Source organism: Dipteris shenzhenensis, chromosome 2 (assembly GCF_047967505.1).
Source record: "Dipteris shenzhenensis isolate YYH24624 ecotype China chromosome 2, Dip_SZ_1.0, whole genome shotgun sequence".
Classification (NCBI taxonomy): domain Eukaryota; kingdom Viridiplantae; phylum Streptophyta; class Polypodiopsida; order Gleicheniales; family Dipteridaceae; genus Dipteris; species Dipteris shenzhenensis.
Genome location: NC_141597.1, coordinates 43,445,765 through 43,467,467, shown reverse-complemented (window position 1 = coordinate 43,467,467; position 21,703 = coordinate 43,445,765). Strand labels below are relative to the sequence as shown.

General features: G+C 41.3%; 1 protein-coding gene across 1 annotated transcript; it reads left to right on the top strand.

The window, feature by feature from the left end:
* Positions 1-17,809: 17,809 nt before the first annotated feature.
* LOC147904797 (uncharacterized) lies at positions 17,810-20,205 on the top strand. The gene is made up of 5 exons (XM_087392420.1): positions 17,810-19,268; positions 19,399-19,425; positions 19,772-19,826; positions 19,919-19,976; positions 20,134-20,205. Exons 1-5 carry the CDS (start codon positions 17,810-17,812, stop codon positions 20,203-20,205), a joined length of 1,671 nt encoding a protein of 556 aa, XP_087248546.1.
* The last annotated feature ends 1,498 nt before the right edge of the window (positions 20,206-21,703 follow it).

Sequence of the window (21,703 nt, the reverse complement as noted above, 5' to 3'; positions counted from 1 at the left end):
TGTCACAATAGGCATAAAACAGCCCATAATCAATAGTACAACATCACATGAAGTACCAAATATAAATGTACATACAGTAGGACTACAGATCCATTGGTATGGTAGTGTATCAACTAACTAGAGTGTCATGATCACTCATCATAGAAGTCTCATGGAAGAAACATTGTCATCATCAGTGCCTCGGGTGAAACCACAGTGTCATCAAGCGACCTCTAGATATCCTATGAGCATTTTTGCACTGTGGGTGCAGAGGTGCTACCACTCCCATGAGCATCCGATAATGCTCCAAACATATGCTCTGCTAACCAACATGAGAATACCGTAGTAGGCTCAAGACCAAATGCCTCCAGGTAGAGCTGTAAAATCTGAGGTGAATCTACCAATTCACTCTCTTCCATCTAGATCGCATCGTTCGCAGGATAGTTCTTGAACTTCACACGATAGCATCTGGCAACTCTACCATTAACTTTATGTTCCTTATGTGCCACAATCTGCTTAGGAATCAAGACCTCATCTTGTTCATCAACTTCAAGTTGCTCTTCAACTGGCATATCCTATGGCACTTCTCCATGAAAAGGCTTCAGCAAGCTAACATGGAAAGCATTGTGGATGGTCCACTGCTCAGGTGGCTTCAGTCTGTAAGCTACCTCATTGATCTTCTCAAAAACTTGAAAGGGGCCGTAGTACCTCATATTCAGCTTAGTGTATAGCTTTACCTTACCTTTCTTGTTGCTAAGGCATGCTTTAAGAAAACACAGCAACACCCAATCACCTTCAGTGAGAAAACCAAGTCCCTGTGATGCTTATCCGCCGCAGCTCTTTTCTGTTTATCTTGGCTGTGTTGGAGGGCATACTTAACCTTTTCATAGGCTGCTCACAAATCCTCCACATACTCATCTGCCACAAAAATTTTCTCCTTTGTATGCAAGATAGGAGGAACCTTCCTCGCTCCTTCCACTATTTCAAACGGTGCCTTACCCGTGGAAGAGTGTAGTGTATTGTTGTATGCATGCTCAATCAGTGGCAAGTATTGTTCCCACTTTGTTTTGTTCTCAGACACATAGCATCGGAGCAAATCCAAAGCTGTAGAATTTGCCTCTTCTGATTGACCATCAAACTGTCTATGATAAGAAGATGAAAACGGCAGTGAGGCTCCCATGTCTTCAAACAAACCTTCCCAGAACATGCTGGTCATCCATGGATCTCTATCGCTCACAATAGACTCAGGCATCCCATGATACTTAAAAATAGATTTTAGGAACTCCTTTGCCATTTGCTCTGAAGTAATCTTCTTCCTTACTAGAATGAAATGACCCATCTTGCTAAATCTGCAAATTATGGTCCAAATGCCATCATGACCAGAAGGAGTGCGAGGGAGATCAAAAACAAAATCCATGGCGATACTCTGCCATGGTCTATCTAGTATAGGCAAAGGTTGAAATAAATCAAGCTGTTTCTGCCTGTCATACTTCACCTTTTGACAAGTGATGCATGTCTAGACATAAGCCTCAACATCCTTCCATAGTAGTGAAGGCCAATAAAAGTAGTGCTCTACCGCTTTGACTGTAGCCTCAATACCCTTATGCCCTACATACGGTGGGGCATGACTTTCAGTGAGCACCTTATGCCTCAATGGCTGCATTACACACAGCTTTCCATGCATCATAAATCCCTCCTTAAGTGTGTAATGATCATGCCTATTGCCCTCCATAAGCTGATCATAAATACGTGCAAAAGCATCATCTGTAGCATACTGCTCCTTCATGGCATCTAGCTCATTGTGATAAGAAATGATAACTGTAGATACCTGTGGTTTCTTGGACATAACTTCCATACGTGGCCTTCTTGAAAGTGCATCAGCCACTACATTTTTCTTTCCAACCACATGTACAATCTGAAAATGAAAAATAGAAAGGAAGTTTGCCCATCTCATGTGCTTTTTTGATAACTTTCTCTGAGTGAGAAAGTATCACAACAATGATTGATGATCAGTTTGCACATAAAAATCAGCACCTAAAAGATAGTGCTTCCACACAGTAAGAGCATGAATTATAGCTACCAAGTCTTGCTCATATACATTCATGTTGTGTTCAGCATCTCGGAGCAGCCTGCTCTCATATGCAACCACTCTGCCTTCCTACATGAGTACTCCACCAACACTATTGCCACTTGCATCACATTGAAGAACAAAAGGCTTTTGCAAGTCTGACAAAATGATGAGAGGATCTTATAGCTTTTCTTTCAGCTCATTAAATGCTGCAATTTCTTTCTTCCCCCAACAGAAAGGCACGGCCTTCTTCTGCAAAGCATGTAAGGGTGAATCTATCTCAACAAAGTAGTGAATGAAGCGTCTATAGTATGAACACAAGCCAAGAAAACTGCGAACTTCATGTAGGTTCTTCAATAGAGGCCAATTCTTGATTGCCTCTAACTTGGCAGGGTCCATCCTCACTCCATCTCGTGAGATGATGTGTCCCAAGAAATGTATCTCTGGCATGAAGAACTCACTCTTCTTGGTGTTGACCACCACCACCTAGCACACAGTGTTTCTTGAGTTCTGCAAATACAACTGCCAAGTGTTGCCTATGCTCCTCTTCATCTTTCAAGTGCACAATAATGTCATCAAAGAATGTACCCACAAACTTCCTGTGCTCTCTAAAAATGCAATCCATCATAGATTGAAGGTAGCAGGAGCATTGGCCAAACCAAATGGCATAACAAGAAACTCATAAAGCCCAAAATTGGTCCTGAAGGTAGTCTTATGTACATTTTTGGGCCTCATTCATATTTGATGGTAACCACTCTTCAAGTCAATGCGACTGAAGATGGTTGATCCCTCTAATCAATCCAAGATATCATCAATGCATGGAATAGGAAATCGATTCTTGATAGAGAATTTATTCAAAGCCATGTAGTCAATACACACTCTCCAAGATCCATCCTTCTTCTGCACAAGTAGGATGGGAGAACAATATGGAGAAGAGCTTGGTTGAATCAACCCCTTCTGTAACAATTCATTCACCTGACACATGATCTCCTCCTACTGTGCCGCACTCACCCTGTATGGTGGTCGGTTAGGTGGAGAACTACCAGGAATGATATCAATGGTATGACCTTCTAGCCTCTCAGGAGGTAACTCCTTTGGGAGTTCATTTGTAAAACAATCTTGAAACTGAAATAAAAACTCAGTTTGTTGTTTTTCCAGCTTGGAAAAATTAGAGTGGTCCTCATCTGGTTCTTTTTCTTTTACAAAAATCAAATACGTAGAAAGATGCTTTTTCATTATAAAGGAAATCACTGAAGCGGATACAACTGGGACTGATTCTTGAGTTTACATCAATGACTTGGGTTTTACTGCTATAAGTCAAAGTAAGCTTCTTGTCATGTGTATCTATGATAGCATGCACACGGTACATCCAAGGCATCCCTAGCAAAACATCACAATCAAGTAAAGGCATCACATAGAAATCCTCATAGTCCACATATCCCTGAATGTGAATCCATAGCTTCCCTATGATAGGAGTGACAGGGGTACTAAGCTCCAGATTAGCCATGTTGGCCTCACAAAGAGGACCAATCTCCTCTCGAAGACCCAACTGAGCTACAAGTTCAAGAGTAATGAAATTTGCTTTGGCTCTTGAATCAAAGAAGTATAGACAATGCTAATCCCGTAGCTTGCCCCATGCTCTGCACATCTCTGTCTTCTTCTCATCATGCCCACCCCCAATAATGTCAGGTATATGGCCGGCACTTGGCTTGGGCTTCTTGCCTTTGGGGTCTATGATTAGTATCATAATCTCAATAATCTCTATTGCCTTGATTAGTGTCATCCCGAGTTGCTACAGGTTCTTTCCTCTTCTTGTTAGGACAATCTGCTGCCCTATCACCCGTCTCTTTGCAGAGGAAACACCTCCCTTCAGTAAACAACTTGTTCCTCTCCTCAGGAGTGAGAGAAGAGGGTTGTTGTTTCTCCTTTGTCCTGCCATAAACTTTGATTTAATAGGAACTTTTCCAGCTTGTTGTGGTTTCTTTGGCTCCTCCTTGAAGTTGCTCTTGAAACGTGAAACTCTGCCCTGCATGAGTGAGTAAGTTGTGTTGGCATTCTCTATCAGTTGTGACATGCTGGAAATATGTGTCTTAGTGCAATAGTCCCTCAACTCTTTGGGAAGACCACAACAATAATTTTCAGCTTGCTCTGAAATGGGGACGGTTCTATAAGAGCTCACAGGTAGAAGTGCATCCCAAAACTTCTTGTTGTAATCCTCAAGATTCCTACATTCCCTAGCATTCAAGTTATGCCACTGAGTCATGACATCAACTTCAAAAGTAGTGGTGAGCCATGCGGCTGAGAATGCCTTTTTAAATTCAACCCATGTAGCAGGTGTTTGGCTCTGAAGGAGAAGGTTAGACCACCACTGCATGGCATTTCCCTTAAGAAATGTGGCTACCTTCTTGATTTTCAAAGACTCTTTGAAGTACCCTCCAGCAAAAGCCAAATCAAATTGTTGCAAGAAGGTAAGAGCCTTCATTCTGTCTGTATGACCATTGAAGGTCTCAAACTTCACTGCTGCCCCCCATTCCTTGTAATCCTTGTATCTACATTTAGGCCCAAACAAAGGTGTGCACTCCTAAGGCCATTTCTAGCATTCAAAGAAGTAGAGAGAACGGCCCAAATCAACTTCTACGTCCCAAACTTGCACATATTTGCATTCTTAAACATGGTTTCAAAGGATTTATCATGATCTCGATATTTCAAATTTGCCAAAAGAGAGATGATTCATGAAATCTTTGCATCCTACAATTTCTTTCTTTCCACTATGTAGTTTACTTGTCATTCTACTCTCTTCCAAATTAGTATTCTCAATATAGGTGATAAATGGTGGAAATGAACTTTTGAATACCTTCTTGAATGGGTGCATTTGCAATTTGCACATCAATGGTGAAGAAAACATCATACATAGATTTATCAAGCAAGCTCTAAGTATTTAAGCTTCTTGTTTTGGAGGACTTATGAACTTCAAGCTCGGAGACCAAAAGTGTGATATAATGGCACAAAATGTAAAGAAAAAGAAGCTCTCCATAGATCAAAACATGCCTCAAAGATAGTAGTACAACATGGACTTGAAGAAATTGTTCGCTTGCTAATCAAAAAATTTTTGCCTTCATAGCAATAGCACCACCACCACCATCTCATGTATTCTCATATATCTCACATTGCTAGAGCCCTTCCTTGAGCCCAACTTCCAGCTTTGGTGCTTGGGCAACCATGGCTATTGCCACCATCTTGCTGGCAACCCTCCATCACCACAAACTTGTAGCCATTCTCTCCACTACACCCTTCATCACCACAAACATAATTCTATCACACCCATTTTACTAATGACCTCCGAACTCCATGTCATCACATAACCTCTTCCTTGTTGAATAATTCGCAATAGTGGTGGGTCACTTTTGAGAGTGCTCTCAATGGAAGCAAGAACGGAAGAAGGAGAGAGAGAGACAGAGAGCCACACAAGTTTTGGTGGGTGCAGAACCACCCTAATCTTCTTTTTCATTCATTTATATATGTTTGAGTATTGTACATAACCAGGGTTAAGGCACAGTGACCTTTAACCCCCACAACCTCCCACTTAAAGGACAATGTGCCTTTAAGGGAGAACAACCAATGAGCATACTATCCAATGCCCATCAATACACGACAATACTCAAACCGCTGACTAGGTAGACTCTTTGTCAGCATATCTGCAGGGTTATCATATGTATGAACCTTGACAAGCTCTACGCGCTTGTCCTCAAGTACCTCCCTGATGAAATGGTACCTGACCTCAATGTGTTTGGTCTTTGCATGAAAGACCTGATTCCGTGCTAGCTGAAATAGCACTCATGGAATCACTATGCAATGTCCGTACACCTGTATGAATCCCCAAATCTCCCACTAGCCGATCAAGCCATATAGCCTCCTTGCAACCCTCTGTGGCTGCAACATACTCAGCCTCTGTGGTAGACAAAGCAACGCACTTCTGTGTGCGAGACATCCACGACATTGCACCACCTGCAAAGGTGAACACATAACCAGAAGTGGATCTCCTACTATCCACATGCCCTGCATAGTCTGAATCTGTGTACCCAAGTACACGCATGTCTCCTTTACCAAAGCAAATGCACATCTCCTTGGTACCCTTCATGTACCTCATGATGCACTTAACTGCCTCCCAATGCCTCTTTCCTGGATTAGCCATATACCGGCTAACAACTCCCACTGCAAATGCAATGTCTGGTCTAGTAGCTATTATAGCATACATAAGACTCCCAACTGCTGATGCATAAGGAACCTTGGCCATCATGGCCCTCTCCTCATCTGATTTGGGACTATCTGTATGACTCAGTTTCACATATGGAGGCAATGGAGTAATCACTGCCTTCCCCCCCTCCATATTGAAACGCTGCAATACTTTTGTAACATACTCTTTTTGTGAAAGCCAAAGGAGTTTCCTACTCCGATCACGCGTGATGCGCATACCAAGAATATGACCTGCAAATCCCAAATCCTTCATATCAAAGGCCTCATGCAACTTGGCCTTTAATGCATCTAGCTCATAAGTATTCTTGCTAGCCAATAGCATATCATCCACATATAGTGCCAGGATTATCAGGCTACTATCCTTAGCCCTTTTAATGTAGAGGCAGTGATCAATTTCACTCCTTCTAAAACCCTGGGATTGAATGAAAGCATCAAACTTCTGATACCATTCTCTAGGTGCTTGCTTAAGACCATAGAGACTCTTCTTCAGCTTGCAAACTAAATGCTCTTTGCCCTTTTCTTCAAAGCCTTCTGGCTGCATCATGTAAATTTCCTCATGCAAATCCCCATGCAAGAAAGCTGTCTTGACATCCATCTGCATAAGCTCCATATCCTCTGATGCCACTAGTCCAAGCATGCATCTAAGTGTGGTCATCTTCACAACGGAGAGAATATCTCATCAAAGTCCACACCCTTCTCTTGCTTGAACCCTTTAGCAACCAAACGGGCCTTGTACCTAGGCACATCATCACCTGTGACCTTCATTTTGTAGACCCATTTACATGGCAATGCTTTCTTTCCATGTGGCAAAGAAACCAAGTCCCAAGTCTTATTCTTCATAAGTGAACTCATCTCTGATTGCATAGCATACTCCCACTTGCGTTGATCCTCATGCATCATAGCCTCTCTGTAGCAAGAAGGCTCCCCGCAATCAGTAAGCATCACATAGTCTACCCCTGGAACAAACTTATCAGGTGGTCTAGACACTCTAGATGATCTTCTCAAGGGCATTTCAGCTTGCTGTCCCACCTGCATATCAGCCACATTTGGCTCATCATTTCCACCAATAGATGATCCATCATCTACCCTTGATTGTATACCTGTGGGAGTACTTGGTGGTACCATTTCTTGCACATTTGGTGCATGGACAGCTTGCTGTCTATCAACATATGCAGGTGGATTCACATCCTGGAAAGTGATTCTCCTCATTTCCACATCCCTCATGGGTGCCTTATGCATCTTCTTCTCATTGAAGACCACATCATGGCTGCGTATGATCTTCTTTGCTTCTGGATCCCAGAGATGATAGCCCATCTCTCCACTTTCACCATAACCCAGAAAGATGCATTTCCTAGACTTAGGATCTAGCTTCTTTCGAAGCTCTTTTGGCACATGTGCATATGCCTCACACCCAAATATATGCAAATGAGAGTAAGAGGGCTTCTTGCCACTCCATGCCTCTTCAGGAATACCACCATCCAAACTCTTACTAGGTGATCTATTGATCACATGCATTGCAGTCTTCATTGCCTTAGCCCAAAAACCACCAAAAAGACTTGCATTGGAAAGCATGCATTGCAACCTTTCTTGAATGGTACGGTTCATCTTTTCTGCAACTGGATTTTGCTCTGGAGTATGAGGGGATGTGAGCTCCCTTTTAATCCCACGCGTATCACAGAAATGCTGAAAGTCATGAGAGAGATACTCTCCACCATTGTCAGTCCGTAGGCATTTAAGCATTCTACCTAACTGATTCTCAACCAAGGCCATCCATTTCTAAAATACCTGGAACACATCACTCTTCCGAGCTATAGCATAAGCCCACACTTTCCTAGTTGCATCATCAATGAATGTCACATAGTATTCAGCCCCGCTTAATGACCGTGTAGGCATGGGACCCCATACATCTAAATGCACCAAATCAAGCATTTCAAACTCTTTCTTTCCCCTTCTTTTATGGGCTGATTTAGTTTGCTTCCCATAGAGACAATGCTCACAAAATTCAAAATCAAAGAAACTCAAATGCGGTACATAACCCAAACGGCATAAGAGTTTCATTCCATTCTGGCTCATGTGCCCCAACCTGCAATGCCACAAAGAAGTGCTTGGCTGCTCGGTTATTGCAACAACATGATCAAATACCCCTGATACATATAAGGGATACAAAGTCCCACACTTGGCACCCCTGGCCAAAAGCATAGAGCCCTTCTGAATTTTCCAACTCTGAAAGCCAAAAGTGGTGTGAAAACCAGCATCATCTAGCTGACCCACTGAAATAAGACTCTTGGTCAGCTTAGGCACATGTCTCACATGTTTCAAAACAAATGCAGACCCATTTGCAAAAGAAAATTTATGTCACCTGCTCCCACTATGTCACATGCATAGTCATTTCCAAGATGCACACAACCTGTCTTTCCACTGTCATAAGTGGAGAACCATTCCCTATGGGGAGTAACATGGAATGAAGCACCAGAATCCAAAATCCAATCCTGGGAATATGCATCATCTGAAGTGGCAAGCAACTCTATAGATAAACTAGACATGAAGAGAACGTCATTGTCACTATCATGTGTGACTGCATTGATCTCCTCGATCTTCACTTTTCCCTTGTCCTCCCTTGGACTCTCTTCCTTTTGATTTGCACCCCAATTTGCATTCTTTTTCTTATCCTTTTGCTCTCTTTTCAGCTTGTAGCAATTCTTTTTCATATGGCCCTTCTTGCCACAATGGTAACACTCAATGTTCTGTGCCCTGGATTTGCTACGAGACTTCCCTCTTTCTTGGGACTTCCCCCTGAACTGTGATCTGCCCCTTTGCACATTTAAGGCTGCATCCTGCTTGTTGCCATCCATAGACTTCCGTCTAATCTCCTCGGCCAACAAGCTACCTACAACATCATCAAATTTTAGTACTCCACCAGGTGCAGAGTTACTGACAGCTGTACGGAAGGTATCCCATGAGGATGGCAATGAACATAAGAGAAATATTGCCTTAGTCTCCGCATCAAAATTCATCTTCTGAGCCTGAAGTTGGCTGAAAAGAATATTGAATTCATTCAAGTGAGAAGCAATGGATACCCCTTCCTTCATCTACAGCTCAAACAACCTCTTCATGAGGTAAACTTTATTAGAGGCAGTTTCCTTCTCATAAGTGGCACACAGTTTCTTACACAAATCTTCCGTAGTCTGCTCATTTACTACTGTGAAATAAACTGACTCTGCAAGATGAAGTCTAATAGTAGACTTTCCTAATGCATCCAACTCATTCCAATCATCCTCAGACATATTTGCAGGCTTAGCTTCAATCCCTGCCAAGGGTTTAATCTGCTTCTTTTGAATAAGCACATCCCTTATTTGTTCTTTCCACAAAGAAAAGTTTGTCCCATCAAACTTTTTAATGCTGAAAAAATCCTTTTCAGACATGGAAGAGGATGCCATGATGCAAATGAAACAAAATCCCAAATGCTAGTCCCTGCAAGAGAGAATCACACCAAATACCAGGTGCACCCAAATGTGTATGCCACAATAGAGTGAAATGTCACCAAAACTCAAAGCTCAAAGCATCAAAAGATGCATCTGACTCATGTGCATATACTATGCATCCATATGAGCAAATCTGGCCCAAAAGAAAATGCCAATAAGTGCCAAATGACTCAAGCATAAACACTGTCCACTGGCATATGCATCAATAATATCTCATCCAAGAGAGCATAGCACTATCAGTGCATCACCAGCAATGTGTCAAAGCTGTCCCTTAGCATAAAATAGCATCCATGTGCAAAGCGTCCATAAAAAATAGCATCCCACAAGGCAATTTGGGCCTATCAGCGCATCCAACAAGGACCGCAATGCATCCAAATGGCCTATAAATCATCCACTGCAACCCAATGCATACCACGAATGAGCGCACACTGCTCAAACTGCAACCAGAGTGATCTGCATAAGGTATGCTCAAGAAATCATAGTCCCACGGTAATGAGCGCTACTGAAAATAGAACCTGAGATGCCTCAAAACATGGGCGCCATTGCATAATCGGACTCAGCAAGAAAATCTGCAAATATCTCTTTTCTGCCAAAACTCCAAAATCCCAACCGATGAGTGAGAAATGGGAGTCAACACTTATCCACTGCCATGTGGCATAAATCTAAGGTTTCAAAACCTTAGAATGAAAAATGCATAACAGAGAGACGAAAACGAATACATAGAGATCTATAACTCTGAAAATCCTCCACCGAATCACGCAAGAACTGATAGGTAGGGGTTTTTGGGCGTCCGGAACGCAATGGGATAGACGGTTTTAGAAACCGTGGTCTCAATCACTGGGTCCAACACACGGACTAAAAAACGTTTTTGGAAACAGAGCTGTTTGTAAACTCCACCGGAGTGCGAATGATGAGCAACATAGAAGTTTTAGGACCTCCTGAGTCCACTGGAACTGACAGATCTGCAAATGGTTGTTCCAAACTTGAGTTCCAACACCCGGGCAAAAAACGCAGAAACTGACACAGTGAGTCAGAAATCCAATGAAATGATCCCAGATTCAAGAATGAAGGTGTTTCCAAGCTTCTGAAGTAATGTGGACACCAAAAGCAAGCAATAGTTGCCTCTACAAGTCAATACGGAGTCTCTGTCATCGAACGGAACAGGGAAAAGCTCAAAAAACGACTTTTTCTTTGAAAACTCTTAACAAGCTCTCAAAACCACTTCGTAAAGCCAAAGTGACTTTTCCAAAGGTTCCTCCAAGTCTCTGCACACTCGGATGCAAGTAAAGTCACCCATAAAGCGTCCCACAAAGCTTCTCCTTCCTCCCACAGAGCTGCTGAGCTTCAAGCATTCACGCACGCTCAGCTAGATCACCCAGGCTCTGATACCAGTTGAGAGTGCTCTCAACAGAAGCAAGAATGGAAGAAGGAGAGAGAGAGACAGAGAGCCACACAAGTTTTGGTGGGTGCAGAACCACCCTAATCTTCTTTTTCATTCATTTATATATGTTTGAGTATTGTACATAACCGAGGTTAAGGCACAGTGACCTTTAACCCCCACAACTTTCCACTAACAAATTTGACATCCACTCTAGCTTCCCACTATCCCCTCCCCTCGCCATATAGTTTCCATTTAAGTTTTTTGAACCTTGACATGGGTTGTCATCCGATTGTAATCCTTGCTCACATCTCCCACAAAGTTGCATCCATGGGCATTGGATCCTCACCACCATTTTATCAAGGCTACCAAAACATGATTTTATCTTTGTAATTGTAAGTTTCCTTGTTGCAAGTCGCTTGCCTCATCCTTTCACACCTAGCAACCCTAGCAAGGTGCCTCACTCAAGCCCTTCTCCCTCACCATCATCATAGGTTTCTACCTTCATTTCGTCAATGTTGGCAGTGTAGGTAGGCAAATTGGTCGAGGGACGACAAAGCATCCTATATTTTTCCCTTCATCCTCTAGCTATTTGGGTGGTTCTTCTTGAATGAGTGTCGCTTTGTGCAACTCACACACACACACACACACCCTCTCACTCAATTTGCTCTCTCTCTCTCTCTCTCTCTCTCTCTCTCTCTCTCTCTCTCTCTCTCTCTCTCTCTCAAGTTGCAATTGGCTGCTTAGTAGGCCTCCATTTAAACGTCAGCATAATATATAAATATATGTAAATATAAATATAAATATACATATATATACATATACATACATACACACACATATATATATACATGCATACATACATACATATACATGTAAATATAAATATAAATATAAATATACCCACACACACACTCTCTCTATTCTCTCCCTCTCTCTCTCTCTCTCTCCCTCTCTCTCTCTCTCTCTCTCTCTCTCTCTCTCTCTCTCTCTCTCTCTCTTCACACAAACACACACCCTCTCACTCACTTTGCTCTCTCTCTCTCTCTCTCTCTCTCTCACACACACACACACACACACTTTGTTCTCTCTCTCTCTCTCTCTCTCTCACACACACACACACACTCACTTTGTTCTCTCTCTCTCTCTCTCTCTCTCTCTCTCTCTCTCTCTCTCTCACACACACACACACATACCCTCTCACTCACTTTGTTCTCTCTCTCTCTCTCTCTCATTCTCTCTCTTCAGACACGCACACACACACACATACCCTCTCACTCACTTTGTTCTCTCTCTCTCTCTCTCTCTCTCTCTCTCTTAGACACACACACACACACACTTCTCTCTCTCTCTCTCTCTCTCTCTCTCTCACACACACACACACATACACTCATTCACTCACTCACTTTGCTCTCTCTCTCTCTCTCTCTTTCTCTCTCTTTCTTCACACACACACTCACTCACTCTCTCCCCTTACTATTTCACTCACTCTCTCTCTCTCTCTCTCTCTCTCTCCCCCCCTTACTATTTCACTCTCTTCTCTCTCTCTCTCTCTCTCTCTCTCTCTCTCTCTCTCTCTCTATCTATGTATCTATCTATCTCTATCTCTATCTCTATCTCTATCTCTATCTCTATCTCTATCTCTATCTCTATCTCTATCTCTATCTCTATCTCTATCTCTATCTCTATCTCTATCTCTATCTCTATCTCTATCTCTATCTCTATCTCTATCTCTCTTACTATTTCACTCTCTTCTCTCCTCTCTCTCTCTCTCTCTCTCTCTCTCTCTCTCTCTTTCTCTTGTTGCCCCCCCCTCTCTCTCTCCCCCCCCATCCTCTCCCTCTCTCTATCTATCCCCCTTATCCCCCCCCCTCTCTCTCTCTCTCTCTCTTTTTCTCTTTCTCTCTCGCTCCTCTCTCTCTCTCTCTCTCTCTCTCTCTCTCTCTCTCTCTCTCTCGCCTTACTATTTCACTCTCTTCTCTCTCTCTCTCTCTCTCTCTCTCTCTCTCTCTCTCTCTCTCTCTCTCTCTCTCTCTTCACACACACACACACACATACACATGCTCTCGCTCACTTTGTTCTCTCTCTCTCTCTCTTCCCCCCTCTCTCTCTCTCTCTCCCCCCCTCTCTTTATCTCTCTTCACCCTATCGCCCTCTTTCTCTAATATATAATATAATATATAATATATTATGAATTATAATATATATACATATTATATTATATTTTACATATATTAAATAATATATTATATATTATCCTCTCTCTCTCTCTCTCTCTCTCTCTCTCTCTCTCTCTCTCTCTCTCTCTCTCTCTCTCTCCCCCCTGGCCACCATGTACTTTTGTCCCATAGTGTCTTTTATCTCCTAACGGCCACATCATTGCTTTGACACATTTCACGCTGCACCTCATTCAAGCAATCTTCATAGTCTTCATGGTCAGAGATTGCCATGTGTCCACTTTGGGCCCCCGCATGTGCCACTTTCCTCTCGCTGCAGTTCGGCCGCCACGTGACCGATCTCTCTTTTGTTGTATTTGCGGGCCTCTATGGACTCTAGTGTCTAGATTATGTGCCCTCTGGTGCCATGTTTGCTGCTCTGCCTTTGGACTGCTGCCAACGGGCCTTGCGCCAACCAACATTTGCTACTTTGCCAGCCAATGGACTCGCGCACACCACGTTTCTTGCTCTGCCCCTTGACTGCGCTCCTCCGCTGACTACGTCCATGTGTCCTCCAATGGTTTACCTTCAGTCCACAGTGTGCCAGCCCCTCTGCCTAGTGCTCACAAAACCCGGCTTTTAGTGTAAAAATACCGATTGAAATTTAGAAATCCCGATTGGGAAAATGATATGCCTTTTTTAATAAAGGGTTCAAATGAAGGTCGAAACTTTATTTTAAAGGCACACATGAAAATAGACTTTAATTAAAGGGTTCTTGGTATAGATAGTCTTTATAATAAAGGGTGAGTCTAGAACGTGCCTTTATTAAATTATGTATATATATAGAGTAGTACTATTAGTAGAATATATTTTATAACTGTAAGAGGCTAGAGCCATGTATTAACTCTAAGAGCCATGGTTCAAACTTCAATCCTCATGTTTGTCTCAAACTAAGGTTGAGTGACGAGTCATAGAGTGATCCAGGATCCTCTTTAATTTTACAACTAACCCCCCTCCTCCTTTTCCATCCCATCCAAGTTTGAACGACCCACCCATGATGATCATGACATCCCTTCCCCATTCTCGCCCGCACAATGCACTTTGTCTCCCCCCCCCCTCATACTACAGTGATCCAATGCTGCTCCTACTTCTCCTCCCCCCTTGCCTCATCAGGATTCAACTCAGTAGAGGATTTTGTCGGATCTAGCCTCCAAGCATGCCCGCATCCCAACTTCGGTAGATCCTAGATTGGATCTGGATTCCGGATTCTGAGTCCTGACTATGCACTGCGTAGGGGGCCAGGGGCGAAATTCGAATCGCGAATCGCGATATTTGGCCAGATAGGCAGGCTGCACTCGTAGCAGTAGTCTACTGTCTTTTGTGTACTGGAGCAACGGCAGAAGTTTTGGTAAGCAGGCTGCAGTGGCATGCAGTGTGCACTGTGCAGCTTGCATGATGCATCTGCAAGCATAGCAGCAGAGCAGCAGCAGCCAACCAGCTGAGAGCTCCGTATAAGCATGACGGCCAAGGTCCGAGGAGTCAGGACAAACTGTGAACTTCGAACTTCAGTGCCCTCTGCCTACAGTCTCCAGTTTCTCCATTGCCCTGAAGTTCGAAGTTCAAAGGCATCGATGGCCAGCCGCCAGAGGACCAATGATCAATCACGATTCACACTCCAAACTTCATAGTCCAGGACCCAGGTTGGTAACTTGGTTGAACTTTGAGGTTTCACGGAAGACTCCAGAGCGTAATACGATTGATGTGGCTACTACCAAGCGTTCCCCTTTGAAGCCCTTCATAAAAAATGTGAATAGCCTTTCTCCTCCTTCTAGACACGAGACGATCAATAGATTGATAGTGTCAAAAGGTGATCTTGCCGTGGGAGCAACCGATTATATATTAGAGCTTATGATTCTCATTGATGTTGCTAGGTTTGCGGTTTTGGCTGGCATACTGGATATGGGGATACGGGGCAAATTTGTAGTTTTGGCCAGCAAATTTGCAGTTTTGGCCAGCAAATTTGTAAGCTAACCTTCAGTAACTTTCGGGATATGGGGCTTGATGCTTCGTTGTCATTTTGTAATGCTTGATGAGAAAGAGAGAGAGAGAGAGAGAGAGAGAGGCTCATTCAAGAGTGCTATCATACTTTCAAGCACAAGTTACATTATTGTACTTCTAGGCTCTAGTGAAAGAAGTTAAAAGGTAGGGTTGCATGATTTGGAGGTGAACATCATGCACCAAACCATTTGGATATGTAAGTAAAAGTGAAGGAAAGTAGAACCATGGAAAATTCTAATATAATATAGCGATTGAAATGTGGGTAATATTGTTTATGAGAAGATCTAGTGGATATCAAGTATTGTCCTAGAGAGAGGCATTAAAGGGGAAGCCAAGAGTGACCTCATGGGCCATCCTTATATCAAAGAATTCAAGAGCATAGCCATTTTCAAGCAAAATCAACTAGGTTCCACATCTTGTCTCCATCAATAGTAAGAGGTTCAAGAAAGCCTAGAACTTAGCCATTTTCAAGCACAATCAACGAGATCTATGTAGGTTTCCACATCTCGTCTCCTAGGCTCAAGCAAGCCTTCCACAATTGCATCGTCGAGATGTGATGGGAGGATGGGTTAATGCATGGGGCCTCACCGGTTGGAGTGGAAAAACTTTCTAGTGCTCTTAGTAGCGGAGATGGGTGGGAGGTAGACTAGGGATACCTCCATGGTTATTTTTTAGAGTTCCCTTGTATGGATATCTGAAATCCATAGATTAGAGTTCTAACAACACTTCAAATCTGTGTTATGAGGGGTGAGCATTGAGGATCAGCAACTAATAGCACACCAACAAGTAGCCTTTGACAGTATCAGCCCTCACAAAATGCTCGTGTGTATGTGTGTGTGACATGTGTGTGTGTGAGAGAGAGAGAGAGAGTAGAAACCTCTTTCACAAAATAAATTGCTGTTGTATCTTGTAGAAACATGTTTCAAGGTTTATTTTCATTGTCTATTTCCAAGATGTGAACATTAATCGTTCCTTGCTATCAATGTTTGTAAATGTTTGCTGAACCGCTAATCTGAAGCAGGTGTGGCAGTCCACATTGAGTTGCAGTCTCCCTGGATTAAGATTGTCGTCTTTGGAGTGGGGTAGACTCTGGATAATTGTAATAAAGCATCTTCAAAGTTCAGGTATAATAACTTGCATTCGTCTATGCCCTCAATTATCCTGATTTTTTTGAGGGAGGGGCAAAAGAGAAAGATTTGAACTGTGAGACATACTTTCTTATAATGCACTATTTGCATGACATGCCCAATATGGTTGAGGGTCACCTTTGTTACATCCTCATTATGGTAGCAACCTTGTGTGTCCCATATTATGGTGGTCCACTCAAATAGAATAGCTTTAGTCCTCTACATCTTGGAATCATCATGTATGTGTGTGTGTGTGTGTGTGTGTGTGTGTGTGTGTGAGAGAGAGAGAGAGAGAGAGGCTTGCATTTGTCTATGCTCTTAATTATCCTAATCTTTTTTATGGAGGGGGAAAAGAGAAAGGTTAGAACTTTGGGATATACTTTCTTGGAATGCATTGTTTGCATGGCATGGCCAATATGGCTAGCGCATAACTGGATGTAATGCGAGGGTCACCTTTGTTACATTCTCATTATGGCAGCAACCATAATATGGTGGTTCACCCAAATAGAATAGCTTTAGTTCTCTACATCTTGGAATCATCATGTGTGTGTGTGTGTGTGTGTGTGTGAGAGAGAGAGAGAGAGAGAAGCTTTACTTAGATTAGTTTCTATTTGTTTATAGATAGCTATGCCTCCGCAACAAATGTCTCTATTTCATTCGCCGATGTTCACTCAACAACCACCACCCCCAAAGCATTCAAGGAAGAGGCACATTTCAAAAGATGCATCCTCCAATGAAGGTGAGGGAGAGGATATCTTAGGAGATACAGAGCCAAATGTAGTTGGCCTAGAGAATGATTTGCAGTTACAGCTTCGAAGGCAAGCATGGAACGAAGCTTGTACAGCAACATTTGAATGGGCTTATTTTGACAAGTCCGTCGGTAGGATTTTTTGCAAGTATTGCAAGAATGGCATACGCTCCAAAAGTGAGTTTGGGAAATCTAGTTCCATTAATATCCAGCACAATGCTCTTACAGAGCATGCAAAATCTAGGGCACATTCTGAGGCAAAATCTGTACATGGATTCAAGAAATTATGCATTGAAGATGGGATGAATAGATCCAAGGATGATGCCAATCAAGCCATTGGAATCTATTTACAACAGCATATTTTGTTGCCAAAGAGGATCTTTCTTTTAGCTCATATTCGAAACAACTGAAGCTTTTAATCCGATGCAAATGCCCATACATCACAACTGATTTGTACCACAATGACAAGGCATGTAGTAAGTTTGTGAGATGCATTAGTGAGGGGCTTTTGTCACAAATCTTGAAAAGGATGAAAGCATCTACATTTTACAGCCTCATGATGGATGAATCGATGAATATTGGGCATATTCGCCACCTCATTGTCTATGCCTCATTCATAGAGGATTGTGAACCCGTTATAGTGTTTCTAGGCCTCTTGGAAATACAAGGTGGAAATTCAAGCAATTTGTATGATTCTTGCATGTTCTTCTTGTCACAACTACACCTTGATGTCAACAACATAGTTTGCTTGGGTACAGATGGTGCTTCATCTATGATAGGGCATGTTAATGGGCTAGCTGCTTGCATGAAACGAGTCAGTCCTTATATGACTTCAATACATTGTATTGCTCATAGAACCAGCCTATGCTTATGTGACGCAGTTAAGAGATCTGTAACAGCCCAAGAAATTGATCAGATTGTGAATGAGATAGCAGCGATCTTTTCCAAAAGTGCCTTAAAAATTACAGCACTGAAGTCTCCAGAGACCGAGTTTAGGTGTGTGGAACTTAAGATGAGTCATATTCACAGATGGCTGAGTAGATCATTAGCTATTCACAAAGTTTGTGAATCTTTTGAGCCTTTGCTGGTATTTTTGAAGTCATATAATCCCACTTTGTTTGTCAAGGTGAGCAATTTTGAGTTCATCTACAAGATTCACTTCATGGCAGATATGCTTGAAAGGTTGGCCATATTGAGCAAAACATTTCAATGTAACTTTGTTGATATTTCAGCAGTTAGTGGGATTATACAAACTGAAATACACTTAATTCGTGAACAATTCCTCGTGGATCCAGATGTGGATATCAATGCATCTCAATGTGACACCATGGGTTATCCCATTATTCCAGATTATGGCCCTATTGTGGGACAGCTTGCTGCCCTTAGAGCATCTCTTCGTGGCAATACAGACAGATCAGTCTTGATTCGCAGAAATCTTGATGGCATGGATATGGAGTCAGCCCTTGAATTTCAAAAGGAGTTCTCTAACGTGATAGTTCAGAATCTATTTGAAAGGTTTCTAGATAACAACCTTGTTGGATGCTTCAAGGCATTATCACCTTGTACCTTTCCAAAGGGAAACCATTTGAAGAATTATGGGTTTTCTGAAATTGAGACACTTGCATCCTACTATGGTGAGTCCAAGGATCTTGAAAACGGAGAGAGCATCGGACCTCTTATTGACAAGATGCATGCCAAATGGGAGTATCAATATTTCAAGGCACAAGCTGCATTTGAATGGGAAAGAAGGAGTTTGAGGGATACATGGGTCTCTATTGCTAGAAACCCAACCACGGCTGCCAAGTATCCCATGCTACTTTGTTTAGCACATATCTCTATGCTACAATGTGCAAGTACAGCAATATGTGAAAGAGGTTTCAGCATACAAAATATAATCAAGGACAAGCTTCGAAACTCTCTAAAATCAAGGAGCATGGATGCACTTATGCATGTGTACATCGAAGGGCCACCTCTTGAAGACTATGATTTTGGTGTTGCCATTGAATTATGGAAGAGAGGTACCAAATCTAGTAGGCATATCTATGGTGAAAGCACAAGGTATGCTTTTGATTTGTTTATCATATATATATAATTTTAGTGTGATTGTATATGTGTTTAGTTGACTTTGATTTCTTTCTTTGAATGTAGGGTCAGCGGGATTCAAAGAGGTCGAAGGTATTTTTTTAAAGTTTCAATCATTAGGTAGATTTTGTCTTGAAATCAATATTCATTCTCTTAGCTATCCTATTAAGTAAAATCATTTCTCTATGCTTTTATTTGCAAGTTGTTTTTTGGGATATATTTTTTGTGCATGCTTTTTTGTGGATTATCTATAATGATTTCTATCTACAATGAAACGATTAAGGCGCAGTAAGGGATCCCATATATACAATTGCTGTTTTGAGATCAATATTTTGAAGAGGGTCCATCTATGGTAAGTTTTTTCTATTAGATTAGAAGTGTAAATCTGTTTTTATACATATTGAAATTAGATTACATGGGATTTTTTGTGAATATACAGGTTTGGTTTTATTCAAGCATGCAATTGATGATGATCTTGAGCTTGGAAATGGAGTGTTTGAATGTGTGGATATCTTGCTTGACAAGTGTCTTATGATCAAATCAACCATTTAGCTTTTACTTGATGTTACAACTCTGCATACCTCAGGATCGTGATCATGTGGGCAAGATATGGGACTAAGATCTACTACCGAGTAACCGTTGAGGTAAAGCTTCCTTTGCCATCTCATATTGTTAAAGCTTTTTAGTAGTTTGCTTGGTTGTCTTGGCAAGTAATGGTAGCAATCATTGTCTTGGTTATGATGTCTTAGTTGTCCTTATAAGTAAGCTAGTATGATCATGTCTCTATGGTTTTACTTGTAGGTTGTTTTGTGGGTTGTGCACCTTTTTTGTGGCATTATCTATGATGATATTTGTCTACAATCAAATGGTTAAGGTGCAGTAAGTGATCACACATATACAGTTGCTACGGCTTTGATATCAATATGGTTGTTGTTCTCAGGGGGGTCACTCATTATATGTAACCCTATCACGTGAGTTCAACAGAAGGATGTTTTTAATATCTAAATTTAACAAAAGTTAATCTACATAAGGGAGTATTTAAAACAATTTTCAAAAAAAATTACAGATTTGTATAGAAAAAGGGTACATTTTATTAATGAAAAATTTACAGATAAGGGATTTTAGAAATATGCCTTGAACGCACGTGATATAGAGGGTTTATACATAGTGACCCCCCTGAGTTGTTGTTTTGAGATCAATAATTAATTGAAAGAGGATTCTACAATCAAATGGTTAAGGTGTAGTAAGGGATCACACATATACAGTTGATACTGTCTTGATATCAATATGGTTGTTGTTTTGAGATCAATATTTGAAAGAGGATTCTATAATCAAATGAAAGAGGATTCTATAATCAAATGGTTAAGGTGCAGTAAGGGATCACATATATACAGTTGCCGCTGTTTTGATATCAATATGGTTGCTGTTTTGAGATCAATAATTGAAAGAGGATCCATCTATGGTAAGTGTCTTCTATTTAGATTAGTAGTGTAAATCTGTTTTTTCAATATGCTAAAAGTACATTACATGGGATTTTATGTGAATATACAGGTTTGGGATTATTCAAGCATGCAGCTAAGGATGATCTTGAGCTAAGAAATGGATTGTTTGAATGTGTGGCTAAGATCTACTACTAGGTGACCATTGTGTAGACCATTATGAGAGAAAGATACCTTGCTATCTCTTGTTATCAAAGCTTGCTGAAAAGTTTACTTGGTTGTCTTGGTAGGTAATGGTGATTGGAGTTATGGTGTCTACTTTCTTGATTATGCTTGCCACACCATAAGGATTTCATCTTCAACATAGCTGACATTGTACATATCGTTTATAGTTTTATAGGTCACAATGTATAAGGATCTTAATCTTAAATATAGCTTACATTGAACATATATTTTATAACTTCATTCACTCTTAATATGTGAGAGTGGGTTATATAAATCGTATCTAGCACAAAGTTTTAATTTTGGGTTGCAACTTTGTAAGAGAGGAGTTGTAACATTTTGGATATCCAATATATTTATGCAATGTGTCACAGCTAGCTTGTCCATATTTATGATTAATTTTATATTGCTTTTGCTTTCAAGACCTTTAAGATTTGGCTAGAAATGGTGTCTCGGTTTCTTTCTAGTTTTGTATAAGTAAATGTCTTTTTAAAAGGATTTTGTGTGAGTGAATACCTCTCTATAGCCTATTGGAAAGTATTTATCACTTCTTTTGAGGTTTAGTGAAAATAAATGTCTTTTTATAAGGTTTCACATGATTGAATACCTTTATATGGCCGGTTATAAAGTATTTACTCCTTTTTTTAAGGTTTTCAAAAAATATATGCCTTTTTATAATGTCTCATGTGAGTAAATTTCTTTATATGGCC

Excerpts from the sequence above, each read along its gene's own strand:
- LOC147904797 (XM_087392420.1), top strand. The coding sequence starts at position 17,810 with ATGGATGAATCGATGAATATTGGGCATATTCGCCACCTCATTGTCTAT. Across the intron at positions 19,269-19,398 it reads CATTGAATTATGGAAGAGAG|GGTCAGCGGGATTCAAAGAG; the intron begins GTACCAAATCTA and ends CTTTGAATGTAG. Across the intron at positions 19,977-20,133 it reads ACTACCGAGTAACCGTTGAG|GTTGTTTTGTGGGTTGTGCA; the intron begins GTAAAGCTTCCT and ends TTTTACTTGTAG.